General features: G+C 42.0%; 1 protein-coding gene across 4 annotated transcripts in view; it reads left to right on the forward strand.

The window, feature by feature from the left end:
• The window catches only part of LOC139754812 (uncharacterized), a 218,887-nt gene that overhangs the window by 45,315 nt on the left and 159,215 nt on the right, over positions 1-14,357 (forward strand). For all 4 annotated transcript variants that reach the window (XM_071672651.1, XM_071672652.1, XM_071672653.1 and 1 more), the window contains one exon: positions 3,103-3,227. In XM_071672651.1, coding sequence (XP_071528752.1) covers positions 3,103-3,227 — 125 coding nt within the window. The remainder of the gene's footprint in view (positions 1-3,102; positions 3,228-14,357) is intronic.

A 14,357-nucleotide genomic window follows, 5' to 3' on the forward strand; every position in this document is an offset into this window, starting at 1 on the left:
TCCACTGCTAAATCCACTTCCAGATATCTAAAGCATTTCTCTTTCCTCCAGATTTTCTCCATTCAAACTTACCTCCCAATTTGCTTGTCCCTCAACCCTACTAAACCTAATAACCTTGCTCTTATTCACATTCACTCTCAGCTTTCTTCTTTCACACACTTTACCAAACTCTGTCACCAACTTCTGCAGTTTCTCACCTGAATCAGCCACCAGCGCTGTATCATCAGCAAACAACAACTGACTCACTTCCCAAGCCCTCCATCCCCAACAGACTGCACACTTGCCCCTCTCTCCAAAACTCTTGGATTCACCTCCCTAACAACCCTATCCATACACACATTAAACAGCCATGTAGACATCACACACCCCTGTGTCACAAACTAACATTCACTGAGAACCAGTCACTTTCCCCTCTTCCTACTCATACACATGCCTTACATCCTCAATAAAAACTTTTCACTGCTTCAGGCAACTTACCTCCCAAACCATATATTCTTAATACCTTCCACAGAGCATCTCTATCAACTCAATCATATGCCTTCTCCAGGTCCATAAATGTAATCCATTTGCTTTTCTAAGTATTTCTCACATACATACTTCAAAGCAAACACCTGATCCACACATCCTCTACCACTTCTGAAACCACACTGCTCCTCACCAATTCGGTGCTCTGTACATGCCTTGACCCTCTCGATCAATACCCTCCCATATAATTTCCCAGGAATACTTGACAAACTATCTGTAATTTGAACACTTGCCTTTATCCCCTTTGCCTTTGTACAATGGCACTATACATGCATTCTGCCAATCCTTAGGCACTTCACCGTGAACCATACAATCATTGAATATCCTCACCAACCAATCAACAACAGAGTCACTCCCTTTTTTGATAAATTCCACTGCAATACCATCCAAACCCACCGCCTTGCCGGCTTTCACCTTCTGCAAAGCTTTCACTACCTCTTCTCTTTTTATCAAATCATTCTCCTTGACCCTCTCACTTCGCACACCACCTCGACCAAAACATCCTATATCTGCCACTCTGTCATCTAACACATTCAACAAACCTTCAAAATGCTCACTTCGTAATTCTCATTTCACTACTACTTGTTATTACCTCCCCATTTGCCCCCTTCACCAATGTTTCCATTTGTTCTCTTGTCTTATGCACTTTATTTACCTCCTTCCAAAACATCCTTTTCTTTTTTCTTTCAAACTATTCGCCATTTCCTGCGTTAGCGAGGTAGCGTTAAGAACAGAGGACTGGGCCTTTGAGGGAATATCCTCACCTGGCCCCCTTCTCTGTTCCTTCTTTTGGAAAATTAAAAAAAAACGAGAGGGGAGGATTTCCAGCCCCCCGCTCCCTTCCCTTTTAGTAGCCTTCTACGACACGCAGGGAATACGTGGGAAGTATTCTTTCTCCCCTATCCCCAGGGATAAAACATCCTTTTATTTTCCCTAAAATTTTGATACTCTCTCAATCCAACTCTCATTTGCCCTCTTTTTCACCTCTTGCACCTCTCTCTTGACCTCTTGCCTCTTTCTTTTATACATCTCCCAATCATCTGCACTATTTCCCTGCAAAAATTGTCCAAATGCCTCTCTCTTCTCTTTCACTAACAATCTTACTTCTTCATCCCACCACTTGCTACCCTTTCTAATCTGCCCACCTCCCACCTTTCTCACCTTTCTCATGCCACAAGCATATTTTGCACAAGCCATCACTGTTTCCCTAAATACATCCCATTCCTCCCCCACTCTCCTTACATCATTTGCTCTCACCTTTTTCCATTCTGCACTCAATCTCTCCTGGTACTTCCTCACACAAGTCTCCTTTCCAAGCTCACATACTCTCAGTACTTTCTCCCAAACATTCTCTCTTTCTTTTCTGAAAACCTCTACATATCTTCACCTTTGCCTCCACAAGACAATGATCAGACATCCCCCTTTGCCTCCACAAGACAATGATCAGACATCCCCCCACCTGCCCCTATCAGCACATTAACATCCAAAAGTCTCTCTTTCACACACCTATCAATTAACATGTAATCCAATAACACTTTCTGGCCATCTCTCCTTTTTACATATGTATACTTATGTATATCTCTCTTTTTAAACCAGGTATTCCCAATCACCAGTCCTTTTTCAGCACACAAATCTACAAGCTCTTCACCATTTCCATTTACAACTCTGAACACCCTATGTACACCAATTATACCCTCAACTGCCACATTGCTCACCTTTGCATTCAAATCACCCATCACTATAACCTGGTCTCGTGCATCAAAGCTGCTAACACACTCACTCAGCTGCTCTCAAAACGCCTCTCATGATCTTTCTTCTCATGACCAGGTGCATAGGCACCAGTAATCAACCATCTCTCTCCATCCACATTCAGTTTTACCCATATCAATCTAGAGTTTACTTTCTTACACTTTATCACATACTCCCAAAACTCCTGCTTCAGGAATAGTACTACTCTTTTTTTTTTTTTTTCTCTTGTCCTCTCACCAACCCTTGACTTTACTCTCAAGACATTCCCAAACCACTCTTCCCCTTTACCCTTGAGCTTCGTTTCACTCAGAGCCAAAACATCCAGGTTCCTTTCCTCAAACATACTACCTATCTCTCCTTTTTTCTCATCTTTGTTACATCCACACACATTTAGACACCCCAATCTGAGCCTTCAAGGAGGACGAGCACTCCCTGCATGACTCCTTCTTCTGTTTCCCCCTTTAGAAAATTGAAATACAAGGAGGAGTTGGTTTCTAGTCCCCCGCATTCGTCCCCTTTAGTCGCCTTCTACAACACACAGGAATGCGTGGGAAATATTCTTTCTCCCTTATCCTCAGGGATAAAATGATTTTTATTGCTCCAAAAACCCCACCTCCAAGGAGGAGGATACTTGGCCATATTTCTGTTGCAGTGAAATGGTTAACAAAATTACAGTTGAAAGATTCATGATAGGATCAAGAATTAAACTTTGTCAACTTCTAATAGTTTAGTATATTATGTTGCCACAGTTATTACTATTGCAAGTTTATGTAATTGTAAAGTTTTCAAGTTATGTATATTCTTTATTGACAAGTGTTTTCTTTGCAGTTTCTCCATCAGCAAACAGTTTTCCGGCTACAACAGGTCAGTCAGCAGCAGCCAATAGCAATACATCTGTCTCCCAGGCACCATCTAATATCTTCCCATCCAGTGACTGTGTCAGGGTATCTGAGGTAAAGAAAAAAAAAATTCCATGATAGATATATTGATTTTCAGTCTTGCGGAGTGGCCCACGAAGTATAGTATTGGGATTTATTAGTGTAATATTGTTAAGGTAATTAATGTCTTTCAGTTTTGTATTAGACTTGCATGCTTGCAAGGGTACTTATGTTCATTATTCTGTAGTTACCTGTTTGTAATTGCCTGCTTGTACTGTATGAGGAGGGAATTTTATACTCCTAGGGCTTCCATCTCTTTCAACATTCTCCACTATCATATAGCTTCTTAGATTTATTGCACCAGTGTTTGCAGAACTCACTTCTCTGTTGCATAGGTGCTGTCATTTTCCAGCATCCACTTGTCACCACAGTTCATTGTTCACTTTGTTTTGAATCCAAGTTGGCCATGTCTCTTACTTTTCCTTGTAATTTGTGCATTTCTCACACTTTTATGCTTGTTTGTTGTTTCCCATAGTGGTGAGGTGGCATCAGAAACACATGAAGAATGGCTTCATTCACTCGCATCCACTCTCTTGATGTTTTGTGTCATGCATTGTAGGATAAGGTAGAAAGAATACTTCCCATGTACTTCATGCATGTCATTGAAGGTGACTGAAATGAGTGAGATGGAAACCCTCCCCTCCTGGTATTTTGATTTCCAGTTATTAATTTCTTCATATTTGGCATCCAATAAATGTCAGATTCAGTGATGTGTGTTATTGTAATAGCGGAATGAAAAGAATGTTCATTTTGCTTATGATTGTCAAGAAATTGGAAATTCTATGGGAGCTAGAGTAGGACTGTTTAGTGTATTAGGAACATTGTGATGTTGGTTCTTGAGCGACCTATGACTCAGAGAAATAATGTAAAGATTTGATGCAGTGCTATGCAGAAAGTGACAGAAATAAAGGTGATATTAGTGTGAGACAGTGCATAGGACACAATCTGCCAGCCTCGGTAAGCTTTTGTTGAAGTGTTTTAATCTTTTCATTGTGTATTCTTTCTAATGAGGTAATTCCTCCATGTGAAAAAAAACTTTTCCCCCATAGAAATCTTTTTATTATGCTATTTAAGAAAATATCGAAAACAGTAGTGTACTTCCCCCATATTGATATGGGAGGATGTTGAATTGACGAAGGGTAGGCCCTAATGACAACATGGATTCTTATATTCGAGTATCTTATGAGTATAGGCTTTTCCTTGTATGGTTTAATTCTTCATAAATCGAAACATTGAATAATTTTCTTTTACAAGGAATGATTTCACACATCCCATACATTGGTTAGTTGGTTGTTTGGGCTTCAAGCTATCAGCTATCAGGGTCAGGGTTATTAAGGCTGTTAATGTCACGATACCTCCACCAACTGAAAAATCTTGTATCCATCTTCATGTGTTGAAGATAATTCTAAGACCTCATGCACTCTCTCCTTGCATAGCTCATCCCTTATGTGTCATTTACACAATCTTTACATACTTTATGTATTTTTTACATTTTAAATGTAAAAGACTTCCCCAGAACTTTTAAAGGGGAAGTAAATGTTTATAGTTGTGTTAATGGAGTGATAGTTTTCATGCATGGTGTTTTTGACAAGAAGATAGTGAAGTTGGAGAAAAATGTAGCTTAGACATTGAAGCGTATTGACACAGTGGTGAAATTGATGAGAACTGCTATTGACGTTTGTGTGAATAAATTGTACATCTCCTTTTCCATAGCCAGAGGTTGAACCATTATGTGACATTCATTTTTTTTTTTTCATTCATTTCAAGCTAAAAGTTTGTTTCTAAATTGTTCTTACATTTTTTCATATGTATATATATGTATGTGTGTGTGTGTGTGTGTATGTGCATATGTGTGTGTGTGTGTGTGTGTGTGTGTATGTATATATATATGTATATTATCCCTGGGGATAGGGGTGAAAGAATACTTCCCACGTATTCCTCGCGTGTCGTAGAAAGCGACTAGAGGGGACGGGAGCGGGGGGCCGGAAATCCTCCCCTCCTTGTATTAACTTTCTAAAATGGGAAACAGAAGAAGGAGTCACGCGGGGAGTGATCATCCTCCTCGAAGGCTCAGAGTGGGGTGCCTAAATGTGTGTGGATGTAACCAAGATGTGAAAAAAGGAGAGATAGGTAGTATGTTTGAGGAAAGGAACCTGGATGTTTTGGCTCTGAGTGAAACGAAGCTCAAGGGTAAAGGGGAAGAGTGGTTTGGAAATGTCTGGGGAGTGAAGTCAGGGGTTAGTGAGAGGACAAGAGCAAGGGAAGGAGTAGCAATACTCCTGAAACAGGAGTTGTGGGAGTATGTGATAGAATGTAAGAAAGTAAATTCTCGATTAATATGGGTAAAATTGAAAGTTGATGGAGAGAGGTGGGTGATTATTGGTGCATATGCACCTGGGCATGAGAAGAAAGATCATGAGAGGCAAGTGTTTTGGGAGCAGCTAAATGAGTGTGTTAGCGGTTTTGATGCACGAGACCGGGTTATAGTGATGGGTGATTTGAATGCAAAGGTGAGTAATGTGGCAGTTGAGGGAATAATTGGTATGCATGGGGTGTTCAGTGTTGTAAATGGAAATGGTGAAGAGCTTGTAGATTTATGTGCTGAAAAAGGACTGATGATTGGGAATACCTGGTTTAAAAAGCGAGATATACATAAGTATACTTATGTAAGTAGGAGAGATGGCCAGAGAGCGTTATTGGATTACGTGTTAATTGACAGGCGTGCGAAAGAGAGACTTTTGGATGTTAATGTGCTGAAGGTGCAACTGGAGGGATGTCTGATCATTATCTTGTGGAGGCTAAGGTGAAGATTAGTATGGGTTTTCAGAAAAGAGGAGTGAATGTTGGGGTGAAGAAGGTGGTGAGAGTAAGTGAGCTTGGGAAGGAGACCTGTGTGGGGAAGTACCAGGAGAGACTGTGTACAGAATGGAAAAAGGTGAGAACAATGGAAGTAAGGGGAGTCGGGGAGGAATGGGATGTATTTAGGGAATCAGTGATGGATTGCGCAAAAGATGCTTGTGGCATGAGAAGAGTGGGAGGTGGGCTGTTTAGAAAGGGTAGTGAGTGGTGGGATGAAGAAGTAAGAGTATTAGTGAAAGAGAAGAGAGAGGCATTTGGACGATTTTTGCAGGGAAAAAATGCAATTGAGTGGGAGAAGTATAAAAGAAAGAGACAGGAGGTCAAGAGAAAGGTGCAAGAGGTGAAAAAAAGGGCAAATGAGAGTTGGGGTGAGAGACTATCAGTAAATTTTAGGGAGAATAAAAAGATGTTCTGGAAGGAGGTAAATAGGGTGCGTAAGACAAGGGAGCAAATGGGAACTTCAGTGAAGGGCGTAAATGGGGAGGTGATAACAAGTAGCGGTGATGTGAGAAGGAGATGGAATGAGTATTTTGAAGGTTTGTTGAATGTGTCTGATGACAGAGTGGCAGATATAGGGTGTTTTGGTCGAGGTGGTGTGCAAAGTGAGAGGGTTAGGGAAAATGATTTGATAAACAGAGAAGAGGTAGTAAAAGCTTTGCGGAAGATGAAAGCCGGCAAGGCAGCAGGTTTGGATGGTATTGCAGTGGAATTTATTAAGAAAGGGGGTGACTGTATTGTTGACTGGTTGGTAAGGTTATTTAATGTATGTATGACTCATGGTGAGGTGCCTGAGGATTGGCGGAATGTGTGCATAGTGCCATTGTACAAAGGCAAAGGGGATAAGAGTGAGTGCTCAAATTACAGAGGTATAAGTTTGTTGAGTATTCCTGGTAAATTATATGGGAGGGTATTGATTGAGAGGGTGAAGGCATGTACAGAGCATCAGATTGGGGAAGAGCAGTGCGGTTTCAGAAGTGGTAGAGGATGTGTGGATCAGGTGTTTGCTTTGAAGAATGTATGTGAGAAATACTTAGAAAAGCAAATGGATTTGTATGTAGCATTTATGGATCTGGAGAAGGCATATGATAGAGTTGATAGAGATGCTCTGTGGAAGGTATTAAGAATATATGGTGTGGGAGGCAAGTTGTTAGAAGCAGTGAAAAGTTTTTATCGAGGATGTAAGGCATGTGTACGTGTAGGAAGAGAGGAAAGTGATTGGTTCTCAGTGAATGTAGGTTTGCGGCAGGGGTGTGTGATGTCTCCATGGTTGTTTAATTTGTTTATGGATGGGGTTGTAAAGGAGGTAAATGCAAGAGTCCTGGAAAGAGGGGCAAGTATGAAGTCTGTTGGGGATGAGAGAGCTTGGGAAGTGAGTCAATTGTTGTTCGCTGATGATACAGCGCTGGTGGCTGATTCATGTGAGAAACTGCAGAAGCTGGTGACTGAGTTTGGTAAAGTGTGTGGAAGAAGAAAGTTGAGAGTAAATGTGAATAAGAGCAAGGTTATTAGGTACAGTAGGGGTGAGGGTCAAGTCAATTGGGAGGTGAGTTTGAATGGAGAAAAACTGGAGGAAGTGAAGTGTTTTAGATATCTGGGAGTGGATCTGTCAGCGGATGGAACCATGGAAGCGGAAGTGGATCATAGGGTGGGGGAGGGGGCGAAAATTTTGGGAGCCTTGAAAAATGTGTGGAAGTCGAGAACATTATCTCGGAAATCAAAAATGGGTATGTTTGAGGGAATAGTGGTTCCAACAATGCTGTATGGTTGCGAGGCGTGGGCTATGGATAGAGATGTGCGCAGGAGGATGGATGTGCTGGAAATGAGATGTTTGAGGACAATGTGTGGTGTGAGGTGGTTTGATCGAGTAAGTAACGTAAGGGTAAGAGAGATGTGTGGAAATAAAAAGAGCGTGGTCGAGAGAGCAGAAGAGGGTGTTTTGAAATGGTTTGGGCACATGGAGAGAATGAGTGAGGAGAGATTGACCAAGAGGATATATGTGTCGGAGGTGGAGGGAACGAGGAGAAGAGGGAGACCAAATTGGAGGTGGAAAGATGGAGTGGAAAAAGATTTTTGTGTGATCGGGGCCTGAACATGCAGGAGGGTGAAAGGAGGGCAAGAAATAGAGTGAATTGGAGTCATGTGGTATACAGGGGTTGACGTGCTGTCAGTGGATTGAAGCAAGGCATGTGAAGCGTCTGGGGTAAACCATGGAAAGCTGTGTAGGTATGTATATTTGCGTGTCTGGACGTGTGTATGTACATGTGTATGGGGGGGGGGGGTTGGGCCATTTCTTTCGTCTGTTTCCTTGCGCTACCTCGCAAACGCGGGAGACAGCGACAAAGTATAAAAAAAAAAAAAAAAAAAAAAAAAACATTTTAAATGCATTATTAATGATAATTAACATAGACGGAACATTGTTTACATGTTAAGATGAAAAGATAACTTCATTTTCATCAAATATGTAAACAGTAATACAATAGATTTATTTTATTTTATCATGCTTTGTCGCTGTCTCCCGTGTTAGCGGTGTAGCGCAAGGAAACAGGCAAAAGAATGGCCCAACCCACCCACATACACAGATATATACATACACACCCGCACATGCACATATACATACCTATACATTTCAGTGTATATATATATATATACATACACGACATATACATACATACACATGTACATTTTCATACTTGCTGCCTTCATCCACTCCTGTCGCCACCCAGCCACACATGAAATGGCACCCCCCTCCCCTCTGCATTTGTGCGAGGTAGCACTAGGAAAAGACAACAAAGGCCACATTCGTTCACACTCATTCTATAGCTGTCATATGTAATGCACCAAAACCACAGCTCCCTTTCCACATCCAGGCGCCACAGAACTTTCCATGGTTTACCCCAGACGCTTCACATGCCCTGGTTCAGTCCATTGACAGCACATGGACCCCAGTATACCACATCGTTCCAATTCACTCTATTCCTTGCATGCCTTACACCCTCCTGTATGTTCAGGCCCTGATCGCTCAAAATCTTTTTCACTCCATCCTTCCACCTCCAATTTGGTCTCCCACTGCTCTTCGCTCTCTCCACCTCTGACACATATATCCTCTATGTCAATCTTTCCTCACTCATTCTCTCCATGTGACCAAACGATTTCAAAACACCCTCTTCTGCTCTCTCAACCACACTCTTTTTATTACCACTTATCTGTCTTACCCTCTCATTACTTACTCGATCAAACCACCTCACACCACATATTGTCCTCAAGCATCTCATTTCCAAGACATCCACCATCCTCCACACAACCTTATCTGTAGCCCCACACCTCGCAACCATGTAACATTGTTGGAACCCCTATTCCTTCAAACATACCCATTTTAGCTCTCGGAGATAACGTTCTTGCCTTCCACACATTCTTCAACTCTCCAAGCACTTTTGCCCCCTCCCCCACCCTGTGACTCTCTTCCCCCTTCCATGGTTCCATCTGATGCTAAGTCCACTCCCAGATATCTAAGACACTTCACTTCCTCCAGATTTTCTCCATTCTAACGTACCTCCCAATTTACTCGTCCCTCAACCCTAATGAACCTAATAACCTTGCTCTTATTCACACTTACTCTCAGCTTTCTTCTTTCACACACTTTACCAAACTCAGTCACCAGCTTCTGTAGTTTCTCACCTGAATCAGCCACCAGCGCTGTATCATGAGCGAACAACAACTGACTCACTTCCCAAGCCCTCTCATCCATAACAGACTGCATACTTGCCCCTCTCATCACAAAAAAAACTCTTGCATTTACCTCCCTAACAACCCCATCCATAAACAAATTAAACAACCATGGAGACATCACTCACCCCTGCCACAAACCGACATTCACTGGGAACCAATCACTTTTTCTCTCTACCTACTTGTACACATGCCTTACATCCTCCATAAAAACTTTACACTGTTTCTAGCAACTTACCTCCTACACCATATACTCTTAATACCTTCCACAAAGCATCTCTATCAATTCTATCATATGCCTTCTCCAGATCCATAAATGCTACATACAAATCCATTTGTTTTTCTACGTATTTCTTACATACATTCTTCAAAGCAAACACCTGATCCACATATCCTCTACCACTTCTGAAACCACTTTCTACACCTCCCCAATCTGATGCTCTGTACATGCCTTTACTCTCCCAATCAATATCCTCCCAAATGATTTTTGTATTTTAACTTTCTAAAAGGGGAAACAGAAGAAGGAGTAACACGGGGAGTGCTCATCCTCCTCGAAGGCTCAGATTAGGGTGTCTAAATGTGTGTGGATGTAACCAAGATGAGAAAAAAGGAGAGATAGGTAGTGTGTTTGAGGAAAGGAACCTGGATGTTTTGGCTCTGAGTGAAACGAAGCTCAAGGGTAAAGGGGAAGAGTGGTTTGGGAATGTCTTGGGAGTAAAGTCAGGGGTTAGTGAGAGGATGAGAGCAAGGGAAGGAGTAGCACTACTCCTGAACCAGGAGTGGTGGGAGTATGTGATAGAGTGTAAGAAAGTAAACTCTACATTGATATGGGTAAAACTGAAAGTTGATGGAGAGAGATGGGTAATTATTGGTGCATATGCACCTGGGCATGAGAAGAAAGATCATGAGAGGCAAGTGTTTTGGGAGCAGCTGAAGGAGTGTGTTAGTGGTTTTGATGCACGAGACTGGGTTATAGTGATGAGTGATTTGAATGTAAAGGTGAGTAATGTGGCAGTTGAGGGAATGATTGGTATACATGGGGTGTTCAGTGTTGTAAATGGAAATGGTGAAGAGCTTGTAGATTTATGTGCTGAAAAAGGACTGGTGATTGGGAGTACCTGGTTTAAAAAGAGAGATATACTTAAGTATACGTATGTAAGTAGGAGAGATGGCTAGAGAGCGTTATTGGATTACATGTTAATTGATAGGTGTGTGAAAAAGACTTTTGGATGTTAATGTGCTGAGAGGTGCAAGTGGAGGGATGTCTGATCATTATCTTGTAGATGGGAAGATGAAGATATGTAGACGTTTTCAGAAAAGAAGAGAGAATGTTGGGGTGAAGAGAGTGGTGAGAGTAAGTGTGCTTGGGAAGGAGACTTGTGTGAGGAAGTACCAGGAGAGACTGAGTACAGAATGGAAAAAGGTAAGAATAAAGGAGGTAAGGGGAGTGGGGGAGGAATGGGATCCATTTAGGAAAGCAGTGATAGCTTGCGCAAAAGATGCTTGTGGCATGAGAAGCGTAGGAGGTGGGCAGATTAGAAAGGATAGTGTGTGGTGGGATGAAGAAGTAAGATTATTAGTGAAAGAGAAGAGAGAGGCATTTGGACGATTTTGCAGGGAAATAATGCAAATGAGTGGGAGATGTATAAAAGAAAGAGGCAGGAGGTCAAGAGAAAGGTGCAAGAGGTGAAAAAGAGGGCAAATGAGAGTTGGGTGAGAGAGTATCATTAAATTTTAGGGAGAATAAAAAGAGGTTTGGAAGGAGGTAAATAAAGTGCGTAAGACAAGGGAACAAATGGGAACTTCAGTGAAGGGGGCTAAAGGGGAGGTGATAACAAGTAGTGGTGATGTGAGAAGGAGGTGGAGTGAGTATTTTGAAGTTTTGTTGAATGTGTTTGATGATAGAGTGACAGATATAGAGTGTTTTGGTCGAGGTGGTGTGCAAAGTGAGAGGGTTAGGGAAAATGATTTGGTAAACAGAGAAGAGGTAGTAAAAGCTTTGCGGAAGATGAAAGCCGGCAAGGCAGTGGGTTTGGATGGTATTGCAGTGGAATTTATAAAAAAGGGGGTGACTGTGTTGTTGACTGGTTGGTAAGGTTATGTAATGTATGTATGATTCATGGTGAGGTGCCTGAGGATTGGCAGAATGCTTGCATAGTGTCATTGTACAAAGGCAAAGGGGACAAAGGTGAGTGCTCAAATTACAGAGGTATAAGTTTGTTGAGTATTCCTGGTAAATTATACGGGTGGGTATTGATTGAGAGGGTGAAGGCATGTACAGAGCATCAGATTGGGGAAGAGCAGTGTGGTTTCAGAAGTGGTAGAGGATGTGTGGATCAGGTGTTTGCTGTGAAGAATGTATGTGAGAAATACTTAGAAAAGCAAATGGATTTGTATGTAGCATTTATGGAACTGGAGAAGGTATATGATAGAGTTGATAGAGATGCTCTGTGGAAGGTATTAAGAATATATGGTGTGGGAGGCAAGTTGTTAGAAGCAGTGAAAAGTTTTTATCGAGGATGTAAGGCATGTGTATGTGTAGGAAGAGAGGAAAGTGATTGGTTTTCAGTGAATGTTCGTTTGCGGCAGGGGTGTGTGATGTCTCCATGGTTGTTTAATTTGTTTATGGATGGGGTTGTTAGGGAGGTGGATGCAAGAGTTTTGGAAAGAGGGGCAAGTATGAAGTCTGTTGTGGATGAGAGAGCTTGGGAAGTGAGTCAATTGTTGTTCGCTGATGATACAGGGCTGGTGGCTGATTCATGTGAGAAACTGCAGAAGCTGGTGACTGAGTTTGATAAAGTGTGTGAAAGAAGAAAGTTGAGAGTAAATGTGAATAAGAGCAAGGTTATTAGGTACAGTAGGGTTGAGGGTCAAATCAGTTGTGAGGTGAGTTTGAATGGAGAAAAACTGAAGGAAGTGAAGGGTTTTAGATATCTGGGAGTGGATTTGGCAGCGGATGGAACCATGGAAGCGGAAGTGAATCATAGGGCGGGGAGGGGGCAAAAATTCTGGGAGCCTTGAAGAATGTGCGGAAGTCGAGAACATTATCTTGGAAAGCAAAAATGGGTATGCTTGAAGGAATAGTAGTTCCAACAATGTTATATGGTTGCGAGGCGTGGGCTATGGATAGAGTTGTGCGGAGGAGGGTGGATGTGCTGGAAATGAGATGTTTGAGGACAATATGTGGTGTGAGGTGGTTTGATCAAGTAAGTAATGTAAGGGTAAGAGAGATGTGTGGTAATAAAAAGAGTGTGGTTGAGAGAGCAGAAGATGGTGTTTTGAAATGGTTTGGTCACATGGAGAGAATGAGTGAGGAAAGATTGACCAATAGGATATATGTGTCAGAGGTGGAGGGAATGAGGAGAAGTGGGAGACCAAATTGGAGGTGGAAAGATGGAGTGAAAAAGATTTTGAGTGATCGGGGCCTGAACATGCAGGAAGGTGAAATGCGTGCAAGGAATAGAGTGAATTAGATCGATATGGCATACCGGGGTTGACGTGCTGTCAATGGATTGAACCAGGGCATGTGAAGCGTCTGGGGTAAACCATGGAAAGTTCTGTGTGGCCTGGATGTGGAAAGGGAGCTGTGGTTTCGGTGCATTATTACATGACAGCTCGAGACTGAGTGTGAACGAATGGTGCCTTTGTTGTCTTTCTCTAGCGCTGCCTCGCACACATGAGGAGGGAGGGGGTTGTTATTTCATGTGTGGTGAGGTGGCGATGGGAATGAATAAAGGCAGACAGTATGAATTATGTACATGTGTATATATGTATATGTCTGTGTGTATATATATATATATATATGTATATGTCTGTGTGTGTATATATATGTATACGTTGAGATGTATAGGTATGTATATTTGCGTGTGTGGACGTGTATGTATATACATGTGTATGTGGGTGGGTTGGGCTATTCTTTCGTCTGTTTCCTTGACCTACCTCGCTAACGCGGGAGACAGCAACAAAGCAAAATAAGAAAGAAAAAAATAATGATTTCCCTGGAATACTCAACATTCTTATACCTTTGTAATTTGAACACACCTTTATCCCCTTTGCCTTCGTACAATGACACTATGCATGCATTCCGCCAATCCTCAGGCACTTCACCTTGAACCATACATACATTGAATATCCTCACCATCCAGTCAGCAATAGTCACCCCCTTTTTAATAAATTCCACTGCAGTACCATCCAAACCCGCCACCTTGCTGGCTTTCATCTTTTGCAAAGCTTTCACTACCTCTTCACTGTTTACCAAACCATTCTCCCTAACCCTCTCACGTCGCACACCACCTTGACCAAAACATCCTATCTCTGCCACTCTATCATCAAAATCATTCAGCAAAGCTTCAAAATACTCACTCCATCTCCTTCTCACTTCACCACTGCTTATTATTATCTCCCCATTAGCCCCGTCACCGACATATGTTCCCATTTGTTCTCTTATCTTACACGCTTTATTTACCTCCTTCCATCTTTTTATTCTCCCTAAAATTTAACAATACTCTCTCACCCCTACTCTCATTTGCCCTCTTTTTCACCTCTTGTACCTTTCTCTTGACC

This window comes from Panulirus ornatus, chromosome 17 (genome assembly GCF_036320965.1).
Source record: "Panulirus ornatus isolate Po-2019 chromosome 17, ASM3632096v1, whole genome shotgun sequence".
NCBI classification, from domain to species: domain Eukaryota; kingdom Metazoa; phylum Arthropoda; class Malacostraca; order Decapoda; family Palinuridae; genus Panulirus; species Panulirus ornatus.